The sequence below is a fragment of the Symphalangus syndactylus genome, chromosome 17 (assembly GCF_028878055.3).
Source record: "Symphalangus syndactylus isolate Jambi chromosome 17, NHGRI_mSymSyn1-v2.1_pri, whole genome shotgun sequence".
Lineage (NCBI taxonomy): Eukaryota > Metazoa > Chordata > Mammalia > Primates > Hylobatidae > Symphalangus > Symphalangus syndactylus.
In genome coordinates this window covers 23,365,565-23,391,552 of record NC_072439.2, presented here as the reverse complement: position 1 = coordinate 23,391,552, position 25,988 = coordinate 23,365,565, and the positions used below count along the sequence as shown (strand labels likewise).

Sequence of the window (25,988 nt, the reverse complement as noted above, 5' to 3'; positions counted from 1 at the left end):
CAAAAACAAAACAAAATACCAACAATGCATTTAGAACAGCGCCTGCCGCGGTGACCCCTTGTAGCTGCCACTGCGCTGTCGCTGCTGTCCGAGCCCCCGCTGACGGCGCCCCTATCCTGTCTGCCGCCCCGCGCTTCAGGTGAAGGAGTCCAAGCGCCAGTTCATCTTCGACGTGGTGAACGAGGGCGGCGAGGCTGAGAAGATGGAGCTCTTCGTGAGTTTCTGCGAGGACACCATCTTCGAGATGCAGATCGCCGCGCAGATCTCGGAGCCCGAGGGCGAGCCGGAGACCGACGAGGACGAGGGCGCGGCGGAGGCGGGCGCGGAGGGCGCGGAGGAGGGCGCGGAAGGGCCCGAGGGCACAGCGGCCACGGCGGCAGCTGGGGCGACGGCGCGGGTGGTGGCGGCCGCAGGCCGGGCCCTGCGCGGCCTCAGCTACCGCAGCCTGCGGCGGCGCGTGCGGCGGCTGCGGCGGCTCACGGCCCGCGAGGCGGCCACCGCGGTGGCGGCGCTGCTCTGGGCAGCAGTGACGCGCGCTGGGGCCGCTGGCGCGGGGGCGGCAGCGGGCGCGCTGAGCCTGCTCTGGGGCTCGCTGTTCGGCGGCGGCCTGGTGGAGGGCGCCAAGAAGGTGACGGTGACCGAGCTCCTGGCGGGCATGCCCGACCCCACCAGCGACGAGGTTCACGGCGAGCAGCCGGCCGGGCCGGGCGGAGACGCAGACGGCGAGGGTGCCAGCGAGGGCGCAGGAGACGCCGCGGAGGGCGCTGGAGACGAGGAGGAGGCGGTGCACGAGGCCGGGCCGGGCGGCGCCGACGGGGCGGTGGCCGTGACCGATGGGGGCCCCTTCCGGCCTGAAGGGGCTGGCGGTCTCGGGGACATGGGGGACACGACGCCTGCGGAACCGCCCACGCCCGAGGGCTCTCCCATCCTCAAGAGGAAGTTGGGGGTGAGAGAGCAGGCGGGGACTTTGGGATTTTGGAAAGATGCGGGATTGGAGGGAGGAAGAGAGCCCGGCTGGGTGGAGACACACACACAGGAGAGAACTGGCTAGGGGGATATAGGCACACGCAGGGCGCACGCACCCACGGAGGACGCACCCATGGAGGACGCACACGGAGACAGAGCGGGCGCCAGTCAAGAGAGACGCTCAGAGACAGAGGAATACACAGAGGCACAGAGAAAGCGGCTCAGAGATGGAGACCTGGAGAAAGGGCCGGGGAGAGAGAGTGCAGGGCCGGGCAGAGTGCAGGGCCCGGGAGAGGTAGAGAAAATGATACCTGGAGAGCCAGAGAGAGTAAGAAACCCAGAGACCAAATTAGAGGGCAAGAAAGACCAAAACTAAGCCGGGCGCGGTGGCTCACACCTGTGATCCCAGCACTTTGGGAGACCGAGGCGGGCCGATCACCTGAGGTCAGGAGTTTGAGACCATCCTGGCCACCGTGGTGGAACCCCGTCTCTACTAAAAATACAAAAATTAGCCGGGCATGGTGGTGTGCACCTGTAATCCCAGCTACTCGGGAGGCCGAGGCAGGAGAATCGCTTGAACCCGGGAGGCGGAGGTTGCAGTGAGCCAAGATGGTGCCACTGCACTCCAGCCTGGGTGACAGAGTGAGACTACGTCTCAAAAAAAAAAAAAAAAAAAGGAAAGGAAAAGAAAGACCAAGACAAAAAAAGTCCCGAGACAGAGTCAGGGCCACTAGGAAAAGACCCTTGGAGATACTCGTTGTGGGAATGAAGTACACCAGGGAGGAAGGGACCCCAAACACCTTCAGGCCCTTGGTGCTGGGAATGCCACGGGAATGCGGAGGTCAAGGTGGTGGGAAGCCCTGGGGACACGCAGAGCTGTACTTGGAGTCAGCCCGACCCTGCGCAGTGCTTTGGGCAAAGGGCTTCACCTCGATGAGCCTCAGTTTCCCCTCTGTAAAATGGGAATCATCATCTGCCTCTTTCTGGTGGGGGGAAGTGTAAAACTTAGATTACCCAGGGGAAATAAGAGAGAAAGGAGATGAGAGGAGCAGGCAGGCAGCCCTGGGAAGCGCTTAGGGTGGGGACTCAGCCCTGATGCTTGCCCTGCTCCTAGGTGGATGGAGAGGAGGAGGAGCTTCCACCAGAGCCAGAGCCGGAACCAGAGCTGGAGCCGGAGAAAGCTGAGTAAGTGGCCTTGGGGCTGAAGGGCCTAACCCCTATCACTGCCTCCCTCCTAGACTAGGAGCCTCCAGAGGTCAGGCCCCGAGGCTGTCCTGGCCACCCTGTGTCCTCGGCATCACCCAGCCCAGACTCAAGCACGGAGGAGGGGCTCTGAGTAAAAGAATCAAGAAATAAATGCTCCAACCTGGGCAACATAAAAAAAATTTAAAATTAGCCAAGCATGGTGCTGTGTGGGGAGGCTGAGGTGGGAGGATCACTTGACCCCCGGAGGCGGAGCTGCAGTGAGCCCTGATCGCAGCATTCCCCTCCAGCCTGGGTGACAGAGCAAGACCCTGTCTCAAAAAAAAAAAAAAAGGACGGAGAGATAGAAAAATGAAAACTCCCATCTAACCGCCAGGCCTTCGCATGTGCCTTCCCTCTGCCTGGAACACAGGCCCCCTGCCTACTCTGAGTCTTTCTCATCCTTTCCAATTCTCCAGGACACCTGACCCCCTCCTAAGTTGAGGAGGTGTCTCTTCCAGATTCCCACAACCCCCTGAGCTTCCTGCATCCCAGCCCCAACCACTCTGGGCTGTCACTGCCTGGTGTCAGTGTCACTGCCTGACTCCCACATTGGACTGGAGCCTCATAAGGGCAAGTCCTGATTATCTCATCATCCCATGTACCTAGTACCATCCAAACCTGGGCCAGGCACAGGGCAGGCCCTTGGTGAATGGTTTTGAATGAATGAACTCATGCATTGCCTGCCCAGGCACCTCCTGACCTCTGTCTGTCCTGCCCTGCAGTGCCGAGAATGGGGAGAAGGAAGAAATTCCTGAGCCCCCACCAGAGCCCCCCAAGAAGCAAGCACCTCCCTCACCCCCTCCAAAGAAGGAAGAAGCTGGGGGTGAATTCTGGGGAGAACTGGAGGTGCAGAGGGTGAAGTTCCTGGTGAGGATCCAGCCAGGTCACCTGAACCTTCTTCTCCCTGGGAGCCCCACCTCTGGTGCCCACCTCTCCTGCTCACCCTGTTCTTGAGTTCATCTGTTCAAGCTCATCTCCAAGAAGAACCCTAGCTGGGGAGAGGGCAGAGGCATCCCCAGACCTGGGGACAGGGTAGCATTTTCAGATGGCCCTCACTTGGTTCCTTGTTCCTTCCCCGCTCACAATCCTTATTCCAACCTCCATACCTCTGTTTATCGGGGCCACCCACCCACACTTCCACCTCCATCCTCTGTCCAGACCTACATTCAATGAGGCCACCGCTCTGGCCTTCCCACTGTGGCCTGTTCTTGGCTGTCAGCCCCTAGAGTCTCAGTCCCTCCACCACTCCCACTGCTGCTGTGGAGGTCTGAGCTCTCCCAGTTCTTGGGGAAGCGCTTATCTCATCCAGGCCAGGAAGAAGGGTGGGTGTTGGGAGGCAGGTCCCAGGGTTCCCTCCATCCTGTCTCCTCTCCAGGCCTGGCCTGATAGGAGGGGGTGAGGGAGGCTGGGCACGGTGGCTCACACCTGTAATCCCAGCACCTCGGGAGGCCGAGGCAGGCGGATCGCCTGAGGTCAGGAGTTCAAGGCCAGACTGGCCAACATGGTGAAACCCCATCTCTACTAAAAATACAAAAAAAAAAAAAAAAAAATTAGCCGGGCATAGTGGTGCATGCCTGCAATTCCAGCTACTCAGGAGGCTGAGGCATGAGAATCGCTTGAACCCAAGAGGCAGAAGTTTCAGTGAGCCGAGATCGTGCCACTGCACTCCAGCCTGGGTGACAGAGCAAGACTCTGCCTCAAAAAAAGTGGCGGTGGGGGGCAGGGGGTCAGTAAGGGAATCATGTGGAACGAAGATGGTTCCGTCAGAATTTGTGGGAAGAATGAGGGATGGAGGGAAAGGCGGAGAGAAAGAGGGAGAGATGGAAGATGTTCCTGGCCATGCGAGGGGGCTCATGCCTGTAATTCCAGTACTTTGGAAGTCCAAGGTAGGAGGATCACTTGAGCCCAGGAGTTTGAGACAAGCCAGGGCAACATAGGGAGATCCCTGTCTCTGCAAAAGAATTTTTTTTTTTTGAGATGGAGTCTTGCTCTGTTGCCCAGGCTGGAGTGCAGTGGCACAATCTCGGCTCACTGCAAGCTCTAACTCCTGGGTTCATGCAATTCTCCCTCAGCCTCCCGAGTAGCTAGGACTACAGGCGCCCGCCACCACGCCTGGCTAATTTTTTGTATTTTTAGTAGAGACAGGGTTTCACCGTGTTAGCCAGGATGGTCTCAATCTCCTGACCTCATGATCCACCCGCCTCGGCCTCCCAAAGTGCTGGGATTACAGGCGTGAGCCACCACACCTGGCCGAATTTCTTTCTTTTTTTTTTTTGAGACGGAGTCTCACTCTGTCGCCCACACTGGAGTGCAGTGGCGCGATCTCGGCTCACTGCAAGCTCCACCTCCCGGGTTCAGGCCATTCTCCTGCCTCAGCCTCCCGAGTAGCTGGGAATACAGGCACTTGCAACCACACCCAGCTAATTTTTTGTATTTTTAGTAGAGACGGGGTTTCACCACGTTAGCCAGGATGGTCTCGATCTGCTGACCTCGTGATCCGCCCGCCTTGGCCTCCCAAAGTGCTGGGATTATAGGCGTGAGCCACCGCGCCTGGCCTGGCCGAATTTTTTTTAATCTTTTTTTTTTTTTAATTACTGCTCCTTGCAGAGCAGGGCTACCCTATAGGCAGTGCACCCAGAGTAGCCAAAAATGTTTTTTTAATTAGCTGGGTGAGGTGACACATGCCTGTAGCCCCAGCTATTCAGGAGGCTGAGGCGGGAGTATCACTTAAGCACAGGAGGTTGAGGCAGCAGTGAGCTATGATTGCGTCACTTCACTCCCACCTGGGTGAGAGTAAGACCTTGACTCAAAAAAAAAGTTCACTTTCATCTTCTGTAAAGCAGGCAGAGTGACAGGTGGGGTAACCTCACTCAGGAAGCAGCATGGCCAAGTGGCTTGGAGCTTGGACTCTGGAGACTGACTGCCTGGGTTCAAATCTCAGCTCTGCCACTCATTGGTTATGTTACCTTGAGCAAGACACCACTTCCCCTGAGCCTCAGTTTCCTCATCTGTAAAGTGCGCATAACAGTAGTACCCACTTCACAGGGGTATACTGAGAATTAAACAAGTTCATGCAAATAAAGCTCTTAGCCCAGATGTTGGTATAAGCAAGACTCAATAAATAGGAGGTTGAGGCCAGGCGAGGTGGCTCACACCTATAATCCCAGCACTTTGGGAGGCCAAGGTGGGTGGATCACCTGAGGTCAGGAGTTTGAGACCAGCCTGACCAACATGGTGAGACCCCGTCTCCACTGAAAATACAAAGATTAACTGAATGTGGTGGTGCACACCTGTAATCCCAGCTACTTAGGAGGCTGAGTCATGAGAATTTGAACCCGGTAGGCGGAGGTTGCAGTGAGTTGAGATGGCACCACTGCATTCCAGCCTGGGTGACAGAGTGAGACCTTGTCTGAAAAATAAATAGGCTGGGCACAGTGGCTCAAGCCTGTAATCCCAGCACTTAGGGAGGCCGAGGAGGGCGGATCACGAGGTCAGGAGTTTGAGACCAGCCTGGCCAATATGGTGAAACCCTGTCTCTACTAAAAATACACAAATTAGCTGGGCGTGGTGGCGCACGCCTGTAATCCTAGCTACTCAGGAGGCTGCTGCAGAGGAATTGCTTGAACCCAGGAGGCAGAGGTTGCAGTGAGCCAAGATCGTGCCACTGCACTCCAGCCTGGACGACAGAGCAAGACTCCATCTCAAAAATAATAATAATAATAATAATAATAAATAAATAGGAGGTTGTAGGAAAGATATTGAGAGCCCAGGTACTTTGATTGCGGGTAAATGATGGGATGAATTCTCCAGGGAAGAGGCTGATCTGTGAGCGCTTTCTCTCTTTTTTTCTTCTCTCTCAGAACTACCTGTCCCGGAACTTTTACACCCTGCGGTTCCTTGCCCTCTTCTTGGCATTTGCCATCAACTTCATCTTGCTGTTTTATAAGGTGCTGGTCCTGAAGGGCTGGAAGGGTGGGGCCCTTATCCATGCTGTGGGATGGGAGGCTCAGCCCCTATCAGAATTTCAGGGTTCCTCCACTGAAGGGACGAGGTATTGGGCTCAGGGTCCTTAGGAGGGTTCAGGCTGGACACCTGGATCCTGGGACCCCCCTCCATGGGGGTGAGTAGGGGATACCTGGATCCATCTAGGACAGAAGCCTGAGTGTCTGTGGGAGTTAGAGCAGGAGCAGGAGCTGAGTTCTCTGCTCAGCTCGGCCACATGCCAGTCCTGTGCGCCTGGGTGCAGGCCCTCAGCTCTCAGCAACACCCGCTGATTCCGTTAAGCATCTTTGCTTTCACATAAGCTAAACAGAAGTTTGCAGGGAGGAAGAAACGGGCCGCTCACAGAATGGAAGGAATGGGCTAAGAACCAGGCCTCCTGAAGGACAAAGGGACCCTTGGGGTCTTGCCAGGGGTCTAGATAACAGGACAGTAAGGTAGACTAGAGAGATCGAAGCATGGCTTCTGTGGGACCCAGTCCTGCTCCACTGCCCACTGGCGCATGACGTTAGGCAAGGTGCTTACCATCCCTGTGCCTCAACTCCCTCATCTGTAAAATGGGAATACCTCATAGAGCTGTGGGGATTGAAAGATGATAAGGCACCAGGCACAGTGGCTCACACCTGTAATCCCAGCACTTTGGGAGGCCGAGGTAGGTGGATCACCTGAAGTCCGGAATTCAAGACCAGCCTGGCCACGTGGTGAAACCCCGTCTCTACTAAAAATACAAAAAAAATTAGCCAGGCATGGTGGCGGGCACCTGTAATCCAAGCTATGCAGGAGGCTGAGGCAGTAGAATCCCTTGAACCTGGGAGGCAAAGGTTGCAGTGAGCCGAGATTGCACCACTGCACTCCAGCCTAGGCGACAAGAGTGAAACTCCATCCACCCCACCAAAACAAAGAGGATGAGTATGTGTAAGGCACTTAGAGCAACAGTACCTGGCATATGAAAAGCACTGTGTAAATGTTTAGCTGCTAATAATTTTCATGTTAGTGTTAATATTAGTGGGCAGTCTCTTTAGGGCTCCACTATCAAGATGAACCAACTCTGTCTTCAGTTCTGTGCCGCTCAGTTCAATAGGCTAATTCCCAGGTCAGAGTCTGATTTGCTAGCTAGGGCCCTAGGCCTACCCCTTGATCTTGATTGACAGCCACACCAAGACTGTATCTGGTATGGTCCCAGTCCAGTCTCGGGAATGGAGGCTCAATTTTGTGAGTGGGCTCTGCATGTGGCAGACCCACAGATGGATCTCTGTCCCCATTTCAGGTCTCAGACTCTCCACCAGGGGAGGAAGACATGGAAGGCTCAGCTGCTGGGGATGTGTCAGGTGCAGGCTCTGGTGGCGGCTCTGGCTGGGGCTTGGGGGCCGGAGAGGAGGCAGAGGGCGATGAGGATGAGAACATGGTGTACTACTTCCTGGAGGAGAGCACAGGCTACATGGAGCCCGCCCTGCGGTGTCTGAGCCTCCTGCATACACTGGTGGCCTTTCTCTGCATCATTGGCTATAACTGTCTCAAGGTGGGCACATGGCCATGGTTCTGCTCAAGGGCTTATTGCTGGGTGGGGGTGGGGGCAGTGCTGGAGCACTGGCTGGGGTTGGGGGCCCTGAAAGTGGTTGGGACAGAGGGGTCCTGGGGTTGGGGTGAGGGCTGGGGAACTGGGTACAGGATTGGGGTCTCCAGCAAGGATGATAGGGGTCTCCAGCAAGGACAACATCAAATTGGGAACAGACACAGCTTATAGCTGAGGAACCGGGTTCTGGACCACTGTCTTGATACTTTACTATTGAACTAGAGTTCTTTGGGCTTAAAACTTTCGTACAAGCTGTTCCCTCTGCCTGCAATACTTTGCCCTGCTTCCACCTCCTTGCACCTGCCTCTGTTTTATTCATCCTTCAGTTCTGAGTTCAGACCTCCCTCCCTTGGGAAGCCCCAGGTGGCATCAGGCACCACTCCTGGGCTCCCACAGCTCCCCTGTTCTCACATCCTGGCCCAATCCCTCTGCCTGTGCCCCACCTCCATTCCAGTCCTGACCCCTCTATGCCCCTACATCCCAGCCCTGACACCCCTGCCTGTGCCTCTCCATGGCCAGCCCCGACTGCTCTGCCTGTGTCCCCCAATTCCAGCCCTGACCCTTCTACCTATGCCCCCCATCCCGGCCCTGAACCCTCTATCTATGCCCCCCTATCCTGGCCCTGAGCCCTCTATCTATGCACTACATTCCAGCCCTGACCCCCCTGCCTGTGCCTCCCCCATCCCTGCCCTGACCCCTCTGCCCATGTCCCCACATCCCTGCCCTGACCCCTCTGCCCATGTCCCCCACATCCCTGCCCTGACCCCTCTGCCCATGTCCCCCACATCCCAGCCCTGAGCCCTCTTCCCATGTCCCCCACATCCCAGCCCTGAGCCCTCTGCCCACATCCCCCACATCCCAGCCCTGAGCCCTCTTCCCATGTCCCCCACATCCCAGCCGTGAGCCCTCTGCCCATGTCCCCTGCATCCCAGCCCTGACCCCTCTGCCTGGACCTCCTCATTTCTACCCTTATCACGGGGAAAGCACTTCTGATGTGGGGTCACACACAGACTCCAGCAAGATCTCATGGCTTCTGCTGAGACTATGGTCCAGCCAAGGTGCCTGATGCCCACCCTTGGCCTCCTCCCACTATCCAGGTGCCCCTGGTAATCTTTAAGCGGGAGAAGGAGCTGGCCCGAAAGCTGGAGTTTGACGGCCTATACATCACGGAGCAGCCTGAGGACGATGACGTGAAGGGGCAGTGGGACCGACTGGTGCTCAACACGCCGTAAGGACCTAGCCCCCACCTCAGGGTGGCAGCAGGAGACCTCGGTTTCCACCCAGTCCAGGCTGGGACCCCAAAAAACTAGGGTTTCGGGCTGGGCACAGTGGCTCACACCTGTAATCCCAGCACTTTGGGAGGCTAAGGCAGGCGGATCATGAGGTCAGGAGTTTGAGACCAGCCTGGACAACGTGGTGAAATCCCGTCTCTACTAAAAGTACAAAAATTAGCTTGGCGTGGTGGCGGACGCCTGTAATCCCAGCTACTGGGAAGGCTGAATCAGGAGAATCACTTGAACCCGGGAGGTGGAGGATGCAGTGAGCCGAGATCGCACCATCACACTCCAGCCTGGGCAACAAGAGCGAAATTCCATCCCCCTTCCCCCCAACAAAAACAAAAACAAAAACAAAAACAAAAAAAAACCTAGGGTTTCAGTCCCTGCAGGCCCTGCCTCATTCTCCCCAAGTCTTACTCTTCATTTCCGTAAAAGAGGCACATTTCCCGTGCATTACAGCATCTGTGTGGGTGAGGTTGGCACACGGAGATTCCTAGACTTGAGGCCTGGAGGTTCCTGTTCGTTGACTCTGGGGTGTGAGCCCAGGAACCCATATTTTAAACCCTGTCTCCAGGTGTGATTCTTACTCAGGTGCAATGAGTGCAAAATAAAAAAACATGGCTGGGCACGGTGGCTCACGCCTGTAGTCCCAACATTTGGAAGGCCAAGGTGGCAGATCACTTGAGGTCAGGAGTTCGAGACCAGCTTGACAAACATGGTGAAACCCCATCTCTACTAAAAATACAAAAATTAGTCTCTGCACTCCAGCCTGGGCAACAGAGTGAGACTCCATCTGAAAAAAAAAAAAAAAGAAAGAAAAAAAGGAAAAGAAATCATTAGGGGCCCTAGGGGCCACACTCAGTGGCTCATGCCTGTAATCTCAGCACTTTGGGAGGCTGAGGCAGGAGGATCCCTTGTGCCCAGGAGTTCAAGACCAGCCTGGACAACATAGAAAGACCTCTATCTTTAGAAAAAAAAACAAAAGAAAAACCTAAAAAGTTAGCCAGACATGCTAGCCTGGCTAGCGCATGCCTGTAGTCTTAGCTGTTTGGGAGGCTGAGGCTGGAGGATGACGTGAGCCCAGGAGTTCCAGGCTGCAGTGAGCTATGATTATGCCACTGTCCTTCAGCCTGAGTGACAGAGCAAGACCCTATGTCTGGGGGCAAAAAAAAAAAACGAATAGGAATTGGAAGTGCAATGAATTGAAGCACTTCAAATAATTGCAAATCCGTGAATTCATAATCAGTCATCGCTCCACTCTCTCAAAAAACAAAACTCGTGGCCGGGCGCAGTGGCTGACACCTGTAATCCCAGCACTTTGGGAGGCCAAGGCGGGCGGATCATGAGGTCAGGAGATCGAGACCATCCTGGCTAACACAGTGAAACCCCGTCTCTACTAAAAATACAAAAAAATTAGCCGGGCGTGGTGGCGGGTGCCTGTAGTCCCAGCTACTCAGGAGGCTGAGGCAGGAGAATGGCGTGAACCCAGGAGGCGGAGCTTGCAGTGAGCCGAGATCTCATCACTGCACTCCAGCCTGGGTGACAGAGCAAGACTCCATCTCAAAACAAAACAAAACAAAACAAAACAAAACTCAGCCAGATTTGAGGATGTTAGAGCATCAATTTGTCACTTGGAAAACTGGTAAATAAAGGGCCAGAATCATGAAATTAAATGAAATCAACCAGGATGAGGAAGCAGGCAGTTCCACTGGAGTTGGTGCCAAGTCAGGCTGCTGGTTTGGACTCCTCCCTGCCTGTCACCACGCCAGAGCCTCTTTATCAGAGTGCCATTCTGAGGTCTTTTTTGCACATCTGACTCTGAATGAAAGTTCTCTGCCTCATCTGGGGTCCAGCAAAGATGGCAGTGGGGTCCCCACTGTTCAAGGTTTCTACAAGAAAAGCAGTGGAGCCAGGCGCGGTGGCTCACGCCTGTAATCCCAGCACTTTGGGAGGCCAAGGTGGGTGGGGGGGGGATCACCTGAGGTCAGAAGTTCGAGACCAGCCTGGCCAACATGGCAAAACCCCGTCTCTACTAAAAATTCAAAAATTAGCCGGGTATAGTGGTGGGTGCCTGTAATCCCAGCTACTCGGGAGGCTGAGGCAGGAGAATCGCTTGAACCTGGGAGGCAAAGTTTGCAGTGAGCCGATATCACACCACTGCACTCCAGCCTGGGCGACAGAGTGAGACTCCATCTCAAAAAAAGAAAAGAAAAACAGTGGAGTTTCAGCCAACCCTGGTGTGGCTGACAGCTCTGATCCCTCTGGCCGTAACATCTTACACTCACACTTTCTCTCTCTCTCTCTCTCTCTCTGCAGGTCTTTCCCCAGCAACTACTGGGACAAGTTTGTCAAGCGCAAGGTGAGAGGACATGGATGCACTGGGTCCTGGATTGGGTCCCTGCCTGCCACCAGGCCATCACAGGCCTGCCAAGCACTTGCTTGGTGTGTGACCTTGGGCAAGAGGTTTTTTTACCTCTCTGAGTAGCACCTCAGTTTCCTCATGAGGAGGTGGGCATAGTAAACTTGCTTCCCTTTCTTGAATGGGCACATGGAAAGAGCAGAGCATCAAGGCTGAGCGCGGTGGCTCACGCCTGTAATCCCAGAACTTTGGGAGGCTGAGATGGACGTAACACTTGAGCTCAGGAGTTTCACAGCAGCCTGGGCAACATGGCAAACTGCCATCTCTACCAAAAATACAAAAAATTAATGTGGTGCCGCATGCCTGTAGTCCCAGATACTCAGGAGGCTGAGGTGGGAGGATCGCTTAACCTAGGAGGCAGAGGTTGCAGTGAGCCAAGATTGCGCCACTGCACTACAGCCTGGGTAAGAGAATGAGACCTCATCTCAAACAAAATAATAATAACAAAAAATAAAAAAAATAAAAAAGCATAGCATAGTGCCTGGCACAGAGTGAATACTCAAGAAATACTGGTTGAGGCCGGGCGTGGTGGCTCACGCCTGTAATCCCAGCACTTTGGGAGGCCGAGGTGGGCAGATCACTTGAGGTCAGGAGTTTGAGACCAGTCTGGACAACATGGCAAAACTGCATCTCTACTAAAAATACAAAAATTAGCCGGGCGTGGTGGTGGGCGCCTGTAATCCCAGCTACTTGAGAGGCTGAGGCAGGAGAATCACTTGAACCCGGGTGGCAGAGGCTGCAGTGAGCCGAGATCGCGCCATTGCACTCCAGCCTGGGTGACAGAGCGAGACTCCATCTCAAAAAAATAGAGAAATACTAGTTGAAAGAGAGGAAGTTAGCAATATGTCTTAAGCACACACACTCTGGAACCAGATTGCCTGCTTTTCTTTTTTTTTTTTTCTTTGAAACAGAGTCTCGCTCTGTTACCCAGGCTGGAGTGCAGTGGCACAATCTCAGCTCACTGCAACCTCCACCTCCTGGGTTCAAGTGATTCTCCTGCCTCAGCCTCCCAAGTAGCTGGGATTACAGGCACCCACCACCACGCCCGGCTAATTTTTGTATTTTTAGTAGAGACGGGGTTTTGCCATGTGGGCCAGGCTGATCTCCAACTCCTGACCTCAGGTGATCCACCCGCCTCGGCCTCCAAAAGTTCTGGGATTACAGGCACGAGCCACCGCGCCCAGCCGATTGCCTGCTTTTCTACTTCTGGCTTATTGACCTTTCTGTACCTCATACTCAAAATGGGGTAATAATACGGCCAACCCTACAGGGTTGTTGTATTATATACTACATGAGCAGTATCTGGCATATAGGAAAACACTAGATATGTTGGCTGTTACTATAATTCGTTCACTCATATTTACAGAGCGCCTATTATGTGCCAGGAACAGTTTCAGAAACCTGGGATCCCGTGGTAAACAAAACAGTGATTCTGATGTTCAAGTTGGAAAGATAGATGATGAACACAAGTACAGTATGTCAGTGGTGATAAATGCTGTAGAAAAAAACGAAGTGGGCTGGGCGCGGTGGCTCATGCCTGTAATCCCAGCACTTTGGGAGGCCAAGGCGGGCAGATCACTTGAGGTTAGGAGCTTGAGACCAGCCTGGCCAACATGGTGAGACCCCGTCTCTACTTAAAATATAAAAAATTAGCCAGGTGTGGTGGCGGGCACCTGTAATCCCAGCTACTCGGGTGGCCGAGGTGGGAGAATTGCTTGAACCCGGGAGGCGGAGGTTGCAGTGAGCTGAGATCGTGCCACTGCACTCCAGCCTGGGCGACAGAGTGAGACTCCGTCTCAAAAAAAAAAAAAAAAAAGAAAAAAGAAAAAAAGTGGTAGCCGAGTGTGGTGGCTCATGCCTATAGTTCTAGCCACTGGGGAGGATCACTGGAGTCCAGGAGTTCAAGATCAGCTTGGGCGATACAGTGAGACCCCATCTCAAATAAATAAGGCAGTGAAGAGGGGTGGGGAGGGTGCGTGTGTTCGCCAGGAGAGGTTGCTGTTGTATATCAGGAGCCCAGAAAAGGTCATACTCATGAATAGGGAGGTGAGGAAATAAGCCAGTGGAAATGTGAGGGAGGTGTCCTAGACTGGGGAAACGGGCAGTGCAAAGGCCCTGAGGCAGGAATGTGCCTGGTGCATTTGCAGAACTGTGAGGAGGCCAGTGTGGTTGAAGGGGTGACAGGGAGGAGATAAGTTTATAGGTGACAGGGGCCCAATTATATAGGATTCCTGGCCTTCCTACCTAAAAGTAATAAATTATTTCAATTAATTTGGCTAATGAATTAGCTGGACCTTTATTGCTTTTGGATCCTACCCCTGAGGATCTGAAGAAAGCTGTGGCACCTTCTTCCCAGAAAAAAATGCACCCACCCCCGGCCAGCCATGGTGCCTCACACCTGTAATCCCAGCACTTTGGGTGGCCGAGGCAGGCGGATCACCTGAGGTTGGGAGTTCGAGACCAGCCTGACCAACACGGAGAAACCCTGTCCCTACTAAAAATACAAAATTAGCTGGGCATGGTGGCACATGCCTGTAATCCCAGCTACTCAGGTGGCTGAGGCAGGAGAATCGCTTGAACCCAGGAGGCACAGGTTGCAGTGAGCAGAGATGGCGCCACTATACTCCAGCCTGGGCGACAGAGGGAGACTCTGTCTCAAAAAAAAAAAAAAAATGCACCTCCCATTTCTCATTCAGAGTATGGAGTGTCCCCAGAACCCCCTTGCAGGCCACGACACACACCCGCACTCCAGCTGTGTCTACACAGCCTGACACTCTCTTGTGCAGGTCCTGGATAAACATGGGGACATCTACGGGCGGGAGCGGATTGCTGAGCTACTGGGCATGGACCTGGCCACACTAGAGATCACCGCCCACAATGAGCGCAAGCCCGACCCGCCGCCAGGGCTGCTGACCTGGTGAGCCCAGGACACCCCTGCACAGGCCTGGGGCACGCAGGGGAAGTGACTGGGGTCTGACACTCAAGCATCTCCTCTCACCCCTGCCCCCACAGGCTCATGTCCATCGATGTCAAGTACCAGATCTGGAAGTTCGGGGTCATCTTCACAGACAACGTGAGCAGGGGCCCGCAGATTGGGGAGGGACTCTGCAGGGTTGGGGCATTAGGAGGGTTCCCAACGTCGGGTGTTCCTGACCAGAGAATGACTCCTGGGACCCTGAGTGGCTGTGACCCTAGGGTATCTTCTTATCCACACAAGGCTGCTTATCCCCCCAGACATCTTATTATTATTACCATTTTTTTTTTAAATAGCTGGGATTGGGTGTGGTGGCTCACGCCTGTACTCCCAACACTTTGAGAGGCCAAGGCTGGTGGATCACTGGAGCCCAGAGTTTGAGACCAGCCTGGGCAACGTAGTGAGATCCTCTCTCTACAGAAAATTTAAAAATTAGCTGGGGCTGGGCGTGGTGGCTCACGCCTGTAGTCCCAGCACTTTGGGAGGCCGAGGCAGGCAGATCACTTGAGGTTAGGAGTTCATGACAAACCTGGCGGCCGGGCGCGGTGGCTCACGCCTGTAATCCTAGCACTTTGGGAGGCCGAGGTGGGCGGATCACAAGGTCAGGAGATCAAGACCATCCTGGCTAACATGGTGAAACCCCGTTTCTACTAAAAATACAAAAAATTAGCCGGGCGAGGTGGCGGGTGCCTGCAGTCCCAGCTACGCGGGAGGCTGAGGCAGGAGAATGGCATGAACCCCAGGGGGCAGAGCCAGCAGTGAGCCAAGATCGCGCCACTGCACTCCAGCCTGGGCAACAGCGAGACTCCGTCTCAAAAAACAAAAACAAACAAAACAAGACAAACCTGGCACTGGGCATGGCAGCAGGTGCCTGTAATCCCAGCTACTCAGGAGGCTGAGGCAGGAGAATGGCTTGAATCCAGGAGGTGGAGGCTGCAGTGAGCCAAGATCGCACCACTGCACTCCAGCCTGGGCGACAGAATGAGAATCCATCTCAAAAAAAAATAAAATAAAATAAAAAGAAAACAAAAAATTAGCCAGGCAGCCAGGCACAGTGGCTCAGGCCTGTAATCCCAGCACTTTGGGAGGTGGAGGCAGAGGACTGCTTGAACTCAAACGTTTAAGACCAGCTTGGGCAACTTTTGTAGAGACAGTGAAACCCTGTCTCTACAAAAAATACAAAAATTAGCCAGGCGTGGTGGTGCACACCTGTAGTCCCAGCCACTCAACAAGCTGCGGTGGGAGGATGGCTTGAGCCCAGGAAGCAGAGGTTTCAGTGAGCTGCATGTGCACCACTTCACTTCAGCCTGGATAACAGAGCAAGACCCTGTCTCTAACAAAATACAGAGAGTGGCCAGGTGCAGTGGCTCAGGCCTGTAATCTCAGCATTTTGGGTTGGGAGGCCGAGGTGGGTGGATAACTTGAGGCCAGGAGTTCGAGACCAGCCTGGCCATCATGGTGAAACCCCATCTCTACTAAAAATACAAAAATTAGCTGGGTGTGGTGACCCACGCCTGTGGTCCCAGCTACTTTGGAGGCTAAGGCAGGAGAATCGCATGAACCCGGGAGGTGGAGGTTGCAGTGAGCTGAGATTGCACCACTGCACTCCAGCCTGGGTGACGAGTGAAACTCCATCTCAAAAAAAAAAAAAAAAAAAAAAGACAGAGGAAGAGACGGTGGAGTCTTGCTATGTTGCCCAGACTGGTCTTGAACTCCTGACCTCAAGTGATCCTCCTGCCTCAGCTCCCCAAAGTTCTGGGATTACAGGCATGAGCCACCACACCCGGCCCAGAGCATCCTTTGGTCCCTCAGTGTGCCCTTAGATTCCCAGATTATTCCTTCTGCAGGGCGCTCTCATCTGCCTGCAGGACGCTTTCTCACCCAGAATGCCCCGATCCTCCATGTATTCCCCAAACGGAGATGGCACCCGACCCCCAGGGCACAGCTGACTCTCCCAAGTGGCCCCTACCCTCCAGAGTGCTCCTCGTGTGTCCCTGCCTTCCCCCTGACCCCTGGCCCTGTGTGCCCACAGTCCTTCCTGTACCTGGGCTGGTATATGGTGATGTCCCTCTTGGGACACTACAACAACTTCTTCTTTGCTGCCCATCTCCTGGACATCGCCATGGGGGTCAAGACGCTGCGCACCATCCTCTCCTCCGTCACCCACAATGGGAAACAGGTGTGGGGAGGACCTGGCTGTGGGGTGTGGGCCAGCAGGGACCAGCGTGGCAGTGGGTGGTGAAGGGGTGAGGGCCAGGCAGCTGGGCTGAGGAGGGGCAAGGCCAGGTGGGCTGAGCCAGGGGTGTGTGGGGCTGCAAGGTAGAGCCACAGGGACTGAACCAGGGCCAGGACCCAGAATGGGCAGGGCGGGGGGAGGGCAAGCCCAGGGCAGAGCTGACCTGGCCCCGTCCTGCCCCCAGCTGGTGATGACCGTGGGCCTTCTGGCGGTGGTCGTCTACTTGTACACCGTGGTGGCCTTCAACTTCTTCCGCAAGTTCTACAACAAGAGCGAGGATGAGGATGAACCTGACATGAAGTGTGATGACATGATGACGGTGAGCCCCTCCCCCAGCACTCTAGGACCCTTCCTTCTCGCATCTGTTGAAGGAGTTAATAATGGTACCTCCAGGCCGGGCATGGTGCCTCCAGCCTGCAATCCCAGTGCGTTGGGAGGCCAAGGGGGGAGGATTACTTGAGTCCAGGAGTTGGAAACCAGCCTGGGCAACAAGGCAAAAATCCTCTCTATAAAAAAAATTTGGCCGGGCGCAGTGGCTCACCCCTGTAATCCCAGCACTTTGGGAGGCCGAGGCGGGTGGATCACGAGGTCAGGAGATTGAGACCATCCTGGCTAACACAGTGAAACCCCGTCTCTACTAAAAATACAAAAAATTAGCCGGGCGTGGTGGCAGGCGCCTGTAGTCCCAGCTGCTCAGGAGGCTGAGGCAGGAGAATGGCGTGAACCTGGGAGGCGGAGCTTGCAGTGAGCCGAGATCGCGCCACTGCACTCCAGCCTGGGCGACAGAGCGAGACTCCATCTCAAAAAAAAAAAAAAAAATTTAAACATTAGCTGGGTGTTGTGTGCCTGGAGGCTAAGGCAAGAGGATCACTTGGGCCCAGCAGTTGGAGGCTTCAGTGAGCTACGAACGGGCCACTACACTCCATCCTGGTAGACAGAGGGAGACCCTGTCTCTAAAAACTGAAAATAGTACCTACAGTTTGGTGAGCTGATGCATGCCAGGCACGTTATTTTTTTTTTTTTTGAGATGGAGTCTCACTGTGTCGCCAGGCTGGAGTGCAGTGGTGCAATCTCGGCTCACTGCAAGCTCCACCTCCCGGGTTCAAGTGATTCTTCTGCCTCAGCCTCCCAAGTAGCTGGGACTACAGGTGCGTGCCACCACACCCAGATAATTTTTGTATTTTTAGTAGAGACAGAGTTTCACCTTGTTGGCCAGGATGGTCTCCATCTCTGCCTGTGCCCTCGTGATCTGCCCACCTCGGCCTCCCAAAGTGCTGGGATTACAGACGTGGGCAACCACACCCAGCCTCATTTGAGCTTTTCAAACTGTTATTATTGGAAAGGCACTCAGGGAGCGCGCCCCTGCTGCTTATGAGCCGTGTGAATTTTGGGCAGGCTACTCGACCTCCTGCCTATGCCCTGGGGGCCTCACCTGTAAAATGAGTGCGTAATAGTAGTTCCTTTTAGGACTAATAGGTGCTCCCTGGCTATCGAAGACTTAAAATACTTAGACCAGTGCCTTGCACAGTGACTCGCGCCTGTAATCCCAGCACTTTGGGGGGCCGAGGCGGGCGGATCACCTGAGGTTGGGAGTTCGAGACCGGCCTGACCAACATGGAGAAACCCCATCTCTACTAAAAATACAAAATTAGCCGGGCATGGTGGCACATGCCTGTAATCCCAGCTACTCGGGAAGCTGAGACAGGAGAATCACTTGAACCCGGGAGGTGGAGGCTGCCATGAGCCGAGATTGTGCCACTGCACTCCAGCCTGGGCAACAAGAGTGAAACTCCATCTCAAAAAAAAAGACTTAGACTAGTACCTGGCACATCCTCAGGATTATATAGATGTTAGCTTCTATCATCATTATCCACAGTTAAAAGTTTCGCCCAGGCCGGGCGCAGTGACTCATGCCTGTAATCCCAACACTTTGGAAGGCTGAGGCAAGAGGATTGCTTGAGCTTAGGAGTTTGGGGTTGCAGTGCGCTATGATTGCGCCACTGCACTCAAGCCTGGGTAACAGATTGAGACTCTGTCTCAAGTTTAAAAAAAAGTTTCACCCAAGGTATACCCAGCGTTCAGTGCATATTTATATTTTCTCTTCTATTCTAATAATGGTGATCATAACTCAAATTGATGTGAACTTACTGGAGACACAGGCCACAATTAAAAGAATCATTTCTGGGGTTTATCTCCAAAGATGTCCTGCAATCTGGCTCCCTGGGTTCCTCCCTGCTCTCAGGACAAAGTCCAGCTCCTCAACCTGACATCTGAGGCTCTTCCAGACACGGCCTCGCTGCCCACAGCCTTGTTCTCATTATAGTCACTTATCTTAGTTTTTACTCTAGGCTGACTGTTCTCTCACATCCTGGGGACACAAAAAGAACAAGTGTATGCCGGGCGCTGTGGCTCACGCTTTTAATCCCAGCACTTTGGGAGGCCAAGGCAGGTGGATCATCTGAGGTCAAGAGTTTGAGATCAGTCTGGCCAACATGATGAAACTCCGTCTCCACTAAAAATACAAAAATTAGCAGGATGTGGTGGTGTGTGCCTATGATCCCAGCTACTTGGGAGGCCGAGGCAGGAGAATCTCTTGAACCCCGGAGGCGGAGGTTGCAGTGAGCCGAGATCGTGCCATTGCACTCCAGGCTGGGCAACAAGAGCAAAAATCCGTCTCAAAAAAAAAAAAAAAGTACAAAAATTAGCTGGGTGGGGTGGCACGCACCTGTAATCCCAACTACTCAGGAGGCTGAGGCAGGATAATCTCTTGAACTCAGAGGTGGAGGTCGCAGTGAGCCAAGATTGCACCACTGCACTCCAGCCTGGGCAACAGAGCAAGACTCTGTCTCAAAAAAAAAAAAAAAACCAAGTGTAAAGTTGTTCCCAAATGCCAGGTAGACCATGCTCCTACCCCACCCCCACTCAGACCCTTCTTGTGGCTCCCCAGCCCGCTGTAGATAAAGTCGAATCACCCTGCCATGGCTTACAAAGCCTGGGAAGAGCTGGCCCTGCCTGGGTCTAACCGCAAACCCTCTTGCTTTTTGCTTTCTAGCCGCCTGGTCCTCTTTCAGTTCCCCTAGGACTGCGTGTTTCCTCCCAGCTCAAGCCCTTTGCACCTGATGTTCTCTCTGTCCCCTACCCCAGGCCCAACATACACACACAGCCCATTCGCTTGATACCTCACCTTTCCACTTAAATGCCATGTCCTACAGGAAGCCTCTTGACCGTGGGCTGGGCCAGGGCCTACAGAGCCACGTGCCCAGGCCCTGCCTCATCTCTCTCCCTGCTCTCCTGCACAGGAGCTCTATTTTCCAGCCTCACCCAACCATTTTCAGTTCCTCACAGCAGCGAGATGTATTCTTTCCTCACGGTGGTGAGGCAGCATGTGGCTTTCTCTGCCGGGAACACTCTCTCCCACCACCCCTCCACCTAACGCCTCCTTTAGGTTTCAGCTCACACCTGCCTCCTCTTCCAGGAAGCCTCACCTGATCACCTCAGCTGGATCAGATGCCTCCAGTGGGCTGTTAAAGCTTCCAGTGCTTCCCCCAGCTCATCCCTGGTCACACTGTGCCTCCCCACCCCAGCCTCGACCCTCTGCCTGTGTCCCCCCACCCCAGCCCAGACCCCTCTTCCTGTGCCCTCCCATCCCGGCCCTCACCCCTCTTCCTGTGCCCTCCCATCCCAGCCCTCACCCCACTGCCTGTGCCCTCCCATCCTCGTTCTCACCCCTCTGCCTGTGCCCCCCTATCCTGGCCCTGACCCCTCCGCCTGTGCCCCCCACCTATCCCGGCCCTCATCCCTCCATCTGTGCCCCCCATCCATCCCGGCCCTGACCCTTCTGCCTGTGACCCCTATCCTGGCCCTAACCTCTCGGCCTGTATCCTCCATCCTGGCCCTGACCCCTCTGCCTGTGCCCCCCACCCAACCTGGCCCTGACCCTTCTGCCTGTACCCCCGCATCCCAGCCCTGACCCCTCTGCCTGTGCCCCCCTATCCCGGCCCTGACCCCTCTGCCTGTGCCCCCCTATCCCGGCCCTGACCCCTCTGCCTGTGCCCCCCTATCCCGGCCCTGACTCCTCTGCCTGTGTACCCCCTATCCTGGCCCTGACCTCCCTGCTTGTGCCCCCTATCCCAGCCCTGACCCCTCTGCCTGTGCCCCCCCCATCCTGGCCCTGACCCCTCTGCCTGTGCCCCCCTATTCCGGCCCTGACCCCTCTGCATGTGCCCCCCATCCCAGCCCTGACCCCTCTGCCTGTGCCCCCCTATTCCGGCCCTGACCCCTCTCCCTGTGCCCCCTATCCCGGCCCTGACCCCTCAGCCTGTGCCCCCCCATCCCAGCCCTGACCCCTCTGCCTGTGCCCCCCCATCCTGGCCCTGACCCCTCTGCCTGTGCCCCCCTATTCTGGCCCTGACCCCTCTGCCTGTGCCCCCCTATTCCGGCCCTGACCCCTCTGCCTGTGCCCCCTACCTGACCTGGCCCTGACCCTTCTGCCTGTATCCCCCAATCCCAGCCCTGACCCCTCTGCCTGTGCCCCCCTATTCTGGCCCTGACCCCTCTGCCTGTGACCCCCCTCATCCTGGCCCTCACCCCTCTGCCTTTGCCCCCTGATCCTGGCCCTGACCCCTCTGCCTGTGCCCCCCTATTCCGGCCCTGACCCCTCTGCCTGTGCCCCCCTATTGCGGCCCTGACCCCTCTGCCTGTGCCCCCTACCCAACCTGGCCCTGACCCTTCTGCCTGTATCCCCCAATCCCAGCCCGACCCCTCTGCCTGTGCCCCCCTATTCTGGCCCTGACCCCTCTGCCTGTGTGCCCCTATCCCAGCCCTGACCCCTCTGCCTGTGCCCCCCCCATCCTGGCCCTCACCCCTCTGCCTTTGCCCCCTGATCCTGGCCCTGACCCCTCTGCCTGTGCCCCACACCCAACCTGGCCCTCACCTCCCTGCCCGTGCCCTTCCTGTCACAGCCCTGACCATTTCTGGCTGTTGGTCCCTGTCTGATGCCGTATCTGTTAGCCCTTTGAGGGCAGGGCCCAGGGCTGTCTCAGTCGTTACCATGTCTTCAGCCCTGCCTTTCCCGGGGCCCTGGCTGGTACTCAGTGAATGTCGAATGAATGAGTGACCAGTGTGCCCCTCTCCTTCAGTGTTACCTGTTTCACATGTACGTGGGTGTCCGGGCTGGCGGAGGCATTGGGGACGAGATCGAGGACCCCGCGGGTGACGAATACGAGCTCTACAGGGTGGTCTTCGACATCACCTTCTTCTTCTTCGTCATCGTCATCCTGTTGGCCATCATCCAGGGTCAGTGCTGGGCGTGGGCGCTCAGGGCCCGGAGGCAGGCTGGCTCCATGGCTAAGAATGCGGCCCAGGGTCCAGTCAGCCTGGATTCACACCCCATCTCTACCTCTCGCTACTGTGAGACCTTGGGCAAGTCGCCTCTTGGGGCCTCAGTTTCTCCATCTGCAAAACGAGGGTGTCAATGGTACTAACCTGTTGTGATGAGGATTAAGTCAATTCATAGATGCTCAGTGTCTGGCTCATATGAGTGCTCAATAAAGGCCTGATATATATATATGTTTATTTATATATATGTATTTATATATATGTATTTATATATGTGTGTGTGTGTATATATATATATATATAATTTTTTTTTTTGAGAGGGAGTCTCGCTCTGTTGCCCGGGCCAGAGTTCAGTGGTTCAGTGGTGCAATCTTGGCTCACTGCAACCTCTACCTCCCAGATTCAAGCGATTCTCCTGCCTCAGCCTCCCGAGTAGCTGGGACTACAGGCACACGCCACCACACCCAGCTAATCTTTTTTTATTTTTTTATTTTTAGTAGCGAGGGGGGTTCACCATGTTGGCCAGGCTGCTCTTGAACTCCTGACCTCAGATGATCTGCCTGCCTCAGCCTCCCAAAGTAGTGGGATTACAGGCGTGAGCCACCGCACTTGGCCGATAAAGGCCTAATATTATCTTCTTAGGAAGCAAAATTAGGGGTGAGATTAGGGAAATGGGGGATGGAGGGCAAGCCCTGGAGGTAGGTAGCTAGAGAGGGAGGATTCTGAACCAGGTCAGAGGTCGGGCACTGACTTGCGTCCTGCCACCCCAGGTCTGATCATCGACGCTTTTGGTGAGCTCCGAGACCAACAAGAGCAAGTGAAGGAGGATATGGAGGTGGGTCATGTCAGGGGGTGACCCAGAGGGATTACGGGATTCAGGGGGTCAATTGGGCCTCCACTCTGATGTCTCTTGCCACTCGCAGACCAAGTGCTTCATCTGCGGAATCGGCAGCGACTACTTTGATACGACACCGCATGGCTTCGAGACTCACACGCTGGAGGAGCACAACCTGGCCAATTACATGTGAGCACGGACACACTGGCCAATCAGGAGGGTGGGGGGCATGGCTGCCAATAGCCAGGGGTGGGGTACTTAGCTTTGGCCAGTTAGGAAAGGGGGTGTAGTGTCCATGTGGGCAGATTCCCTGCCAGCCAATCAGAAGGTAAGGGTGGGGCCCCACAAGATGGTTCACACCTGCAAGCCCAGCACTTTGGGAGGCCAAGTGGGGAGGATTACTTGAGGCCAGGAGTTCGAGACCAGCTTGGGCAACGTAGCAAGACTTCCTCTCTACTATAAATAAAAAATAAAATAAAGTAAGTTAAGGGTGGTTCTGACGTGTCTCCTGTGGTCCCCTCACCCTCAGGTTTTTCCTGATGTACCTGATAAACAAGGATGAGACAGAACACACGGGTCAGGTAAGGGGGGTGTTAATGGGAGGACAGTGGGCAGGACATGGAGCCCTTTAACATAAGGCCAGTCAGTAGGTGGCAGTAAAAAGCTCCTATCAATATCAAGGGTTAGGGCTGGGGCTGGGCACAGTGGCTCACACCTGTAATCCCAAGACTTTGGGAGGCCAAGGCGGGTGGATTACTTGAGGCCAGGAGTTCAAGACCAGCCTGGCCAACATGGTGAACTTCTATCTCTACTAAAAATACGAAAATTAGCAGGGCATGGTTGTGCATGCCTGTAATCCCAGCTACTTGGAAAGCTGAGATGGGAGAATCGCTTGAACCCAGGAGGCAGAAGTTGCAGTGAGCCAAGATCATGCCACTGCACTCCAGCCTAGGTGACAGAGCGATACTCCATCTCAAAAAAATGGGTTTGGGGCCGGGCGCCGTGGCTCACACTTGTAATCCCAGCACTTTGGGAGGCCGAGGCGGGCGGATCACGAGGTCAGGAGATGGAGACCACGGTGAAACCCCGTCTCTACTAAAAATACAAAAAATTAGCCGGGCGTGGTGGCGGGCGCCTGTAGTCCCAGCTACTCGGAGAGGCTGAGGCAGGAGAATGGCGTGAACCCGGGAGGCGGAGCTTGCAGTGAGCTGAGATTGCGCCACTGCACTCTAGCCTGGGCGACAGAGCGAGACTCTGTCTCAAAAAAAAAAAAAAAATGGGTTTGGGCTGGGCGTGCTGGCTCACGCCTGCAATCCTAGCACTTCAGGAGGCCACAGTGGGAGAATTGCTTGAGACCGGACGTTCAAGACAGCCTAGGAACACGGCAAGACCCTTTCTCTATTAAAAAATTAGCCAGGGGTGGTGGTGTGCACCTGTAGTCCCAGCTACTCTGGAGACTGAGGCGGAGAATCGCTTGAGCCAGGAGGCTGCAGTGAGCTGTGATTGTCGCCACTGCACTTCAGCCTGGGCAACAGAGCAACACTGTCTAAAAATATATATATATGTCTCAAGGGTTTGAAGATGTGACCAATGAACTCTTTCTATCCCCAATCCTAGGAGTCTTATGTCTGGAAGATGTACCAAGAGAGATGTTGGGACTTCTTCCCAGCTGGCGATTGTTTCCGCAAGCAGTACGAGGACCAGCTTAGCTGACACACCCCCAGCTGGCCCTCCACCCCCACCTCAAGTGCCTTATTCTCACAGCAAGCCCCTTAGTCCCCAAGCCCCTCCCCCTAAGGCAGCTGGAGGAGAAGTGACCTAGTACTGGAAAATAAATCTGTGCTACGCCCCCCAGCATCACTGATTTGGCCTGTTGAAATTGTGGAGGAATGGACATCCAGAAATTGTTTCCCCCAAGAAAAACAAGATGACAGCAGAGGCTAAAGTCACGTTTATTGGGAGATGAGGACATGCCGTGACCACTAGTGTGTCTATGGGGGAGGGGATGCAAGGATTAGTTCCTGACACCCCCCTAGGGACTCATTCCTGGATGTAGAGGTTGCTGGGAGCAGTAGGATCATCCACTGGGCGTGTCTCCACCACTACAGGCCTGTGGAAGGAAGAGATAAGTCACTTCATTTATATATTCATATGTTCATTGATTCATTAATTCACAAAGTAGTTAATAGAGACTGTGCCAGCCCCATGCTGAACTATAGCAGTGAATGGGCAGACATGGTCCCTGCCCTTGGGAAGCTCACATTCTAGAGAAGGAGGTCAGCATGAATCAATGAATTACGTGAGTGCAAAAAAGCATGGCATGCCTGGCAGGGAAACCTAACCCAGGAGGTCAGCCCAGACTCCCCAGAGAATGGATGGTGCAGCCTGAAGGAGGGTTAGGAGGGAACTTGGTGAAAGGGCAAGGAAGAGTGTTCTGGCTGGGGAGAACAGCCTGTGCAAAGGATTCGAGGTGGGAGAAAGGCTGGGACTTGGCTGGAGATGTCATGGCCTTGTGGGCTGTGGCCAGGATTGAGTCTTTATCTTGAGGCCACGGGAGGATTTTAAGCAGGGAGAGAGTGACACGATCAGATTTGGATTTTAAAATGACCCTTCTGGCATGACAAAAGGACACAGGGGCTCCTTAAAGTGGTTCCCACTGGCTAAATTTGAGACGCTTTGTGCCTCAAAATAAATAATGACTGGCCGGGCGCGGTGGCTCACGCTTGTAATCCCAGCACTTTGGGAGGCCGAGGCGGGCGGATCACGAGGTCAGGAGATCGAGACCATGGTGAAACCCCGTCTCTACTAAAAATACAAAAAAGTTAGCCGGGCGTGTTGGCGGGCGCCTGTAGTCCCAGCTACTTGGAGAGGCTGAGGCAGGAGAATGGCGTGAACCCAGGAGGCGGAGTTTGCAGTGAGCCGAGACTGCGCCACTGCACTCCAGTCTGGGTGACGGAGCGAGACTCTGTCTCAAAAAAATAAATAAATAAATAAATAATGACAAGGCCGGGCATGGTGGCTCATGCTTGTAATCCCAGCACTTTGGGAGGCCGAGGCGGGCGGATCATTTGAGGTCAGGAGGTCAAGACCAGCCTGGCCAATATGGTGAACCCCATCTCTACTAAAA

General features: G+C 54.8%; 2 protein-coding genes across 4 annotated transcripts in view; one reads left to right on the top strand and one right to left on the bottom strand.

The window, feature by feature from the left end:
* The window catches only part of RYR1 (ryanodine receptor 1), a 157,700-nt gene extending 132,982 nt beyond the window's left edge, over nucleotides 1–24,718 (top strand). For all 3 annotated transcript variants that reach the window (XM_063621117.1, XM_063621118.1, XM_055250597.2), the window contains 16 exons: nucleotides 140–946; nucleotides 2,081–2,151; nucleotides 2,934–3,078; nucleotides 6,072–6,158; nucleotides 7,478–7,729; nucleotides 8,881–9,011; nucleotides 11,377–11,419; nucleotides 14,266–14,396; nucleotides 14,492–14,552; nucleotides 16,486–16,632; nucleotides 16,874–17,008; nucleotides 21,828–21,984; nucleotides 22,797–22,861; nucleotides 22,950–23,050; nucleotides 23,391–23,442; nucleotides 24,479–24,718. In XM_063621117.1, the coding sequence (XP_063477187.1) occupies nucleotides 140–946; nucleotides 2,081–2,151; nucleotides 2,934–3,078; nucleotides 6,072–6,158; nucleotides 7,478–7,729; nucleotides 8,881–9,011; nucleotides 11,377–11,419; nucleotides 14,266–14,396; nucleotides 14,492–14,552; nucleotides 16,486–16,632; nucleotides 16,874–17,008; nucleotides 21,828–21,984; nucleotides 22,797–22,861; nucleotides 22,950–23,050; nucleotides 23,391–23,442; nucleotides 24,479–24,574 (2,481 nt within the window). In that variant the 3' untranslated portion in view covers nucleotides 24,575–24,718. The remainder of the gene's footprint in view (nucleotides 1–139; nucleotides 947–2,080; nucleotides 2,152–2,933; nucleotides 3,079–6,071; nucleotides 6,159–7,477; nucleotides 7,730–8,880; nucleotides 9,012–11,376; nucleotides 11,420–14,265; nucleotides 14,397–14,491; nucleotides 14,553–16,485; nucleotides 16,633–16,873; nucleotides 17,009–21,827; nucleotides 21,985–22,796; nucleotides 22,862–22,949; nucleotides 23,051–23,390; nucleotides 23,443–24,478) is intronic.
* Nucleotides 24,719–24,794: 76 nt separating this feature from the next.
* The window catches only part of MAP4K1 (mitogen-activated protein kinase kinase kinase kinase 1), a 30,429-nt gene continuing 29,235 nt past the window's right edge, over nucleotides 24,795–25,988 (bottom strand). Inside the window, exon 31 of the mRNA XM_055250970.2 lies at nucleotides 24,795–24,971. Within this exon, the coding sequence (XP_055106945.1) occupies nucleotides 24,902–24,971 (70 nt within the window). The 3' untranslated portion in view covers nucleotides 24,795–24,901. The remainder of the gene's footprint in view (nucleotides 24,972–25,988) is intronic.